At 36.8% G+C, this 7,471-nt stretch overlaps 1 protein-coding gene across 1 annotated transcript in view; it reads left to right on the forward strand.

Annotated features, from left to right (window-relative positions):
* TTLL7 (tubulin tyrosine ligase like 7) overlaps window positions 1-6,213 on the forward strand; it is a 231,913-nt gene extending 225,700 nt beyond the window's left edge. The window contains exon 20 of the mRNA XM_074266401.1: window positions 6,183-6,213. Coding sequence (XP_074122502.1) covers window positions 6,183-6,198 — 16 coding nt within the window. The 3' untranslated portion in view covers window positions 6,199-6,213. The remainder of the gene's footprint in view (window positions 1-6,182) is intronic.
* Window positions 6,214-7,471: the final 1,258 nt, after the last annotated feature.

A 7,471-nucleotide genomic window follows, 5' to 3' on the forward strand; every position in this document is an offset into this window, starting at 1 on the left:
TTAATTTCTCATTACTTACTGAATTCAGAAAATTCTTAGGAGCTATAAGATTGAGTCCACAATAATTTTTTGTTTAGATGCAGTTAATGTGAAAACATCTTCACTAAAGAAACTATTGATCTGGTAAGAAAGAAAAGGAAGAAAGAAAAAGAGGAAGGAAGATATAAAGGAGAGAGAGAAGGAGATGTGAAAGAAAAAAAAAGAAGAGAGAGAAGAAGGAAGGGAGGAAAAAGGAAGGAAAGAAAAAAGGAAAAAAAGGAAGAAAGGAAAGAAAGAAGGGAGAAAGGAAGGAAGGGAAGGAAGGAAAAAAGGAAAATAAAGGAAAGAGAAAAATGAAAAGAAGGATGAAAATAGAAATAAGTAGAGAAGAAAGAGAGGAAAATAATAAAGGAATGAAAGAATGGGAAAGGAAGAAAAAAGGATAAAAGAAAATGAGAGGAAGAGTAAAGGAAGAAAAGCATAATGGAAGAAAGAAAGGAGAAAAGAGTGAATGACATCAAAGATAAAAAGGAAAAGGAGAGAAAAAGAAAAGAAGTAGAGAAAGGAGAGGGAATGAAAAATTTAAAAAGAAAGGATAAAAGAAAAAAGTGAAATGAAGGAATGAAGGAAGAGTAGAGGAGAGAAGAAAGAAACAAAGAAAAGAAGAAAGAAAAAGAAAGAAGAAAATGAAATCTGGAAGGTGTGAAAGAAGGAAAGGAAATAAGGAAGGCAAAAAATGGAAAAAGAAGGAAGGAAAGGAGGGAACAAAGGAAGGAAGAAAAAATTAGGAGGGAAGGAAGGAAGGAAAGAAAAGAAGGAAGAAAGGGGAAGGAAAAGGAAAAAGAGAAAGGGAGAGAGAGGGCCAGAGAGAGAGAGAGACATAGAGAGAAAGAGACAGAGGCAGACATAGACACTGATACTGAGACAGAGACACAGACACAGAGAGACAGACGCAGACCCAGAGACAGAGAATTGTAGAGCCCCGGAGCCCTGTGTGAATGTCTGGGCTGCTTCCTGCGATTTGCTCTTCAAAATCTCAGTATTTCAGTCAGGCCCGTGGAAGCAGCAGAGGCCCCGTGCCCCTTTGCATCCCCCCCCCCTTTCCCTGCTCTGTGCAGCCCTTGGCCTGCCCCTCCTTTGTCGCTCCTGTTCATTGCCGCTGCCGTCCCGGTGCAGGGTCTCACAGCCTTTATTCCTTCCCCGGCTGCACTCCTTGGAAGCCCACCGCCACCTTGGACTTGGCCCATTTGAAGGGTGCCCGCTGGCCTGCCCCTCCGATGGGCCGATCCCTCCCACAAGCTCCAGATCCGAAGGGCTCTCAGGCCCACCACGTTTTCATTTCTCTCCTGGTTGCACTTCTGCCTCTGCCCTCCCCCCAGCTCCCACCCCCATGAGAATATGAGCTCCTTGTGGGCAAAAACTATTTTTCTCTTTGTATTTCCAGTGCTTGGCACGGAACTTTGTACATATTAAACACTTGATAAATGCTTGTTGACTGACTGGTGCTACCCTTGCTCTGAAGCCTCCAAATAGGAATTAAGCACCTGGTGATATGCTCAAAGCTCTTCTAAAGGCTGATGTGAGGATGATTTAAGGCTTGCAAACCTAAAAAACAATAAAGAATAAAATAAATATTTATCATAATGTATAACAAACAAATATAATAAAATTAAATAAAATTTAAAACCCAAGAAATGCTAGTAGCTATTTTTAGTATGATTCATGGGCTTTTAAAAATAGATTGAGGTCACATTCTGAGAGAGCTCAACACTATCCATTCACACAAATCAGTTGTTACTAAAAAAGTAAATTTGAGTGGAAGGTAAGCCCCTTGTGAATAGGGGACTGCTTTATTCTTGAAATTGTATACCCAGAGCCTAGCATGTGGCCCAGCACCTAGTAGGCATTTAATAAATGCTTTTGGGAATCTTTCATATGTTGACAAAAATTTTATTAGTTGGAGCTGGGATTATTCTTCATTCTGACTTCAAATTTTGCCTCAGACACTTAATAGCTGCATGATCGTGGGTCACTCTACTCTGTTTGTCTCAGTTTCTTCATTTTACAATGAGCTAGAGAAGGTCATGGCAAACCACTGCAGTGTCTCTGCCAAGAAAAAAAAATACCATATGGAGTCGCAAAGTTGAATACAATTCAAAGAACAAAGCTTACTATGTTTTTTTCATCAAGAAGAAAAAAAAGGCTTTCTAATAAGGGAAAATATTTGTCTCTACTTCGGGGAAGTCCAGGAAAGCCTTCAAGTACTAGTATGTCAAAATAATAAAAGTGATACAAGGTGATGGTAGGTCCCAAGTTCAGTTATCTAAGAGTTAACTCCCATTGCTCCAGATGTTTTCTGTTTATATCTAGAACACTTCTTTCTAAAGATTTAGAAGTGAGTGGAAAAGCACTGGTTTCTCCAGAAAATCTTCCTTTGTTTAGAAGCACCAGGTATGGGAAAGCAAAATGTGAATGTCTGTCTGAAATCCTACCTTCACCTTTTGCTCCCCAAAGCAAAAGTCCATCATTGTCTGCTGAGCTGGCTTCATTGGGACAAGAACCAGTTTTTACTATACTAGATTAGGGGTTTGCTAATGTAGCAAAGTAAGGGGTATCTAGATGGTCTAGAAGTGACAGGTGGTGATGGAGAGAAAACTATGATCCTTATTTGTCTTTGACAACCTGGTCAAGATGAGCAAAAAATCATTTTAGGCTTTCTTTGACTAACAGTATACAATTAACAAGGTACATATGAGATCTGTGCAGAGGGGAATGGGAAGTAATATGAGCAGAACATGGTGTGGGTATCACCGCCATTGGCTTGGACGATATTCTCGGTGATATGGATATACAAGACTGGGTTAGTATTTTAATTAGCCACATCATAGGGCTGACTTAGGTGGAGGGGAGGAGAGAGCGTTCCAGCCATAGGGTCTTCTTACTAAACTATATCTTAGTCTGTGTCATATGGGTCTACCTGAGCTGCTGGGTGATGCTCTGGGGGACAATATTGCTCATTGCCCTACTTAAATTATTAACTAGGATATCACTGGGCTCTTTCAGAAGAAATTAGCTCTTTCTCCAAGACCAACAGAAGCCTATCCTGTGTTGCTCCCTTAAGAGTCTTGACTCAAAACCCTCCCAACTCCTGAATTGGAGACCCTCAGCCTCTGGGTAGAATAAAGGGGAAGAGTCTTCCCATCAAGTTTTTATCACTACTCTAACCCTAGCTTCCTCTTACCACTGCCACTTTTTGGGTAGGAGGACTGGGGTCCTTCTTCAGAGATTTCATCTCTTATGGTGACATAATAAATTTTAAAAATAATAATAACAATTAGCATTTATAAAATAGCTCTTTAGGCATCCAAGCATTTAGATCTCTGCCAAGACAGGCCTTTGCTAGACAAAGGTTATTTTCCCAATAACCATAAAATGGCACTTGTGTGGGCATTTTCTCCAGTTTTCAACTCTAAATTTTCTCATTCATTCAAGTAAGGGAATGAATGTATAATAAATAATTTTTTAAAATTCCTTTAACTAATAATCAGAGACAAGATTTGAATCTCAGGTCTGGGATTCTATCCATTGCTCTACAAAGTTGCCCCTGAAAAATTTCTTGGAAATATGTCATATAGTAGAAAAAGCTGTGAATTTGGAGTCCCAGGACCTCGATTCATATCTGCCATAGAAATGAGCTTGAGGATACTATTTCATTTCTTCCTGCCTTGGTTTCCCCCTCTGTAAAATGAGGCATTAGACCCTTGGGCCTCTGAGCTTGCTTCAGGATTAATCTAAGAGCTTATGATCATTCACTAATTTATCTGTTTGTAATTCCAGCTTTTGGGTCCTTGGGGTTTTATGAAGTGGGGTATGCTTATGTATATACAATTCCTGATGGCACTGGTGGAGAACTAGTATAAAATTCTTTTGCAAGTCAAAACATTTATTTCAAGGAATAAAATAACAAATACTAGAATGCTGGCTGAGTCAAGTCTGCTGGCTATATTTTCTATCTATAAGAGCCTTTTTCTTTCTTCTTGCCCCAAATCTGTCCATCTCCTGATCTCTTTTAAGAATATTTCCCATTGCTCCCACATTAAACAAGCTCTGAAAATAAACCCTGGCCCACATACCATAGACATTTGAGAAATCAGGGTAAACCTAATGAAAATTGGATAGAAATGAGAAATGGAGCTTATATCTGGATCTCCCTTCTCTTTCATTGTTTTTTAAAATTTCATGTGAATCTGTTTTACTGCAAACTCTTAGATGTACTGATGCCTTATAAGTTTCCAATCTCAGCTTCAGAGTGAAGAGACATTCCAGGCTCTGCCACTTGTCACTTGTGTCACATTGGGCAAGTCACTTAATCTCTTAGGTCTCAGCTTCCTCAGCTGTGAAATGAGGAGGTTGGACTCCATGAACTCATAGGTCCTTTCCAGCTCTAAATCTATTCTCTCTTGAGGTCTAGTCAGAGAGAGAGAGAGAGAGAGAGAGAGAGAGAGAGAGAGAGAGAGAGAGAGAGAGAGAGAGAGAGAGAGAGAGAGAGAGAGAGAGAAGCACTCAAAGACAATAAAAGTAAAAATTATTTTTAAAATTGTATGTTATGAAAAAATTCCATAAATTTGATTTTTTAAACCAAGATCAGGAAGGACAAAACCCTATTCAATAAATGAAACAATGAAAAGATGTATTTCAGTTCTTTACTTAGTAAAGAGGAATAGATTGCAAAGTAAGAAAAAAGAAATAGAAGAATGATTATTCTACACAAAAATGTAAAGAAAAATTTTATATGTACCAAGAGATATGCAGAGAGAAGAGAGAATCCCATAGGATTTCCATGGAATGACCTCTTTTCTTTTAGAATGTTGCATTAAAGACTTTCACAATCATGCTGGTTTTACAACTATAAGTACAAAGATATCACCTACGGACATTTTCCCAAGGGATAGAAAGAATTTCAACCAAATTTTTGCCTTAGTAAAAGGTCCAGCTAAATTGACAAATGGATATTCTTTTTGAATGTGTAGATTATCTATACCTTATGACAAAACCACAACAAATTACTTTTGAATTATTCAGGTGTCAATCTAAGTAGTTTGTTGTAACAAGTAGACTTAAAATGTATAATTGTAAAAAAAATGAGGAAATTACTTGCTATTCCTTACATGTAACATTTAACTTCCCATTTTTATGGACTGTTTGCCTACTTCCCTTCAACCTCCTAGAATCCTTCCCTTTAAAGCACAGATCAAATGTTCTTTCTACGTGAAGAATTTTTGGGTCTTCATGTTTATCCCACACCTGACCTATTGATTTCCCATATACATGTGCATATCTTCTCTTATAAAATATAAATTCCTTGAAGCCAGAAACTATTTCATTTATGACTTTGCATCACAGTTTCTGGAATGTGTAGTAGGTGCTTAATAAGTATATATTGGTTAATTAGAAAGAGGAGCAATGGCTGAGTGGTACAGGATAGCATTGATGAGTTTATACTTGGACAATTTAAATAGACTTATTTTGCTTTCTTTTGAAAATCTCTATTAAGTACCAGTTTCTGTTAAGCACATCACAAAAGAAGTAGATTTAGTAATAAGTATAATGACAGTGATAATTATAATTGCTATTATTATTCTCAGATAGTTAGGTGATGTAGTAGATGGAGTGATAGGTTTGAGTTAGAAAGATTCATCTTCCTGAGTTTAAATCTAGTTTCAGATACTTATTAATTGTGTGACCCTGACCAAGTCACTTCACCTTGTTTATCTCTTTTTCCTCACTTGTAAAATGAGAAGGAAATGGAAACCACTCAAGTATCTTTATCAAATAAACTCCAAAAGAGGTCAGGAAAAGTCAGACATGATTTATTTAATTCATCTTTCTCTACAGAGTTCAGATAAAGACAGCTCAGGGGTCCCCTGCTATTTTACACACACACAAACATGTGTGGGTGTGGGTGTGGGTGTATACATACATACATATGTATATATATATATATACACATATATATATATTTTATATTATATATATATATTTGATATTCAAAAACAATTGCTTTTTGTAACTTATAGTATTGAAAAGTAAATTTTTATTTAGACTCGTTGAAATCATCTTTTAGACAACTCTAATAATATATAGGATGGTAGGGTTAATATGTGCACTTCATCTTGTTTCTATCTCATTTTGATTTTTTCTAGGAGGTCTATATTATGAAAGATTTTCATTCTACCTAAGAAGGAAGGAAACAAACACTTACTACGCTGTGCATCCAGGAGCACACAGAGAATGATTGTCTGAGGTCAGATTTGATCTTGGCTCTTCCTCAGTGCTCTTTCTACTGTGCCAACTAGCTGTCTCTGTACACATACAGGTGAGAGATTGAATATTTGGAATGGTAGCATCTATCAAAAATTGTTCTTAAATTTTTGTGCATCAGTGATAATGTGTGAGCAACTGTAGTTGACATTGTTATCCTCCATAATGATGATCTGATTCCAGTAAAAAAAAATGTTGAATTCTCAAGGATTTGTCTACAATTTGTGGTCTACAATTGTTTTTGTTGTTTTTGTATCCCCATTGCTTAGCAAGGTGACTGGGACACATTAATATTAATTTATTAACTAAGTTAACATCTAAGAGGAAGGATGAGACACTGGAGACAAATAGACCAACTAAATAGAAGGCTATTACAATTGTCCAAGTGAGGAGAATAAAAGCTGGAACTGGGGCAGACGTCCTATAATTGGAGACAAGGGGATTTATGTGAGTTTGTGAAGTTTGAATTGACAAGATTTGGTAACTGATTTTATATTGGAATTAAGAGACAAAGTCAGGAATGTGGCAAGTTTTCAAAAACAAAAGAAAAGTCACTTTTCCCCCATTGTTTCACTGTAATTTCTGGGCTGGCTCTTTGAAGGATCTCGGGACCAGCCTTGGTCTTAGTGGAAGAGTGAAGTAGGCAGGAGAGCCACCAGGAGGATGGTCAAAGATGGAATGTCTCATTTCCAGTCCTCTTAGCCCTTAAATACCTCAGTATGATTACATCATTATAGCACACTAAATATGTGTGAACTAGAGAACCATTACATCACCATACTAAGTACTAAGTATATTTGAACTAGAGAACCATTATCTAATCAATTATACTGAGTAAACACCTTATTGTAAGTATCCTTGTTTCAAGGATACTTCTCCTAGAGTTCAGGCCCTCTTCATCACCCAAACTATTAGGTCAAGTTTTTTTTTTTTCTTCTTAGATCTCCTTAGATTATTTTTTAAAATATATTTTATTTTTCCCAATTACATGTAAAGATAGTTTTCAATACTCATTTTTTGTAAGATTGTGAGTTTTGAATTTTTTCTCCCTTTATTCATTCCTTTTCCCTAAGACAACAAGCAATCTGATCTAGGATATACATATGCAGTAGTGGAAACATCTTTCTATATTAATTATGTTGTAAAAGAAGAAGCATATAAAAAGGGAAAA

The sequence above is a fragment of the Sminthopsis crassicaudata genome, chromosome 4 (assembly GCF_048593235.1).
Source record: "Sminthopsis crassicaudata isolate SCR6 chromosome 4, ASM4859323v1, whole genome shotgun sequence".
Lineage (NCBI taxonomy): Eukaryota > Metazoa > Chordata > Mammalia > Dasyuromorphia > Dasyuridae > Sminthopsis > Sminthopsis crassicaudata.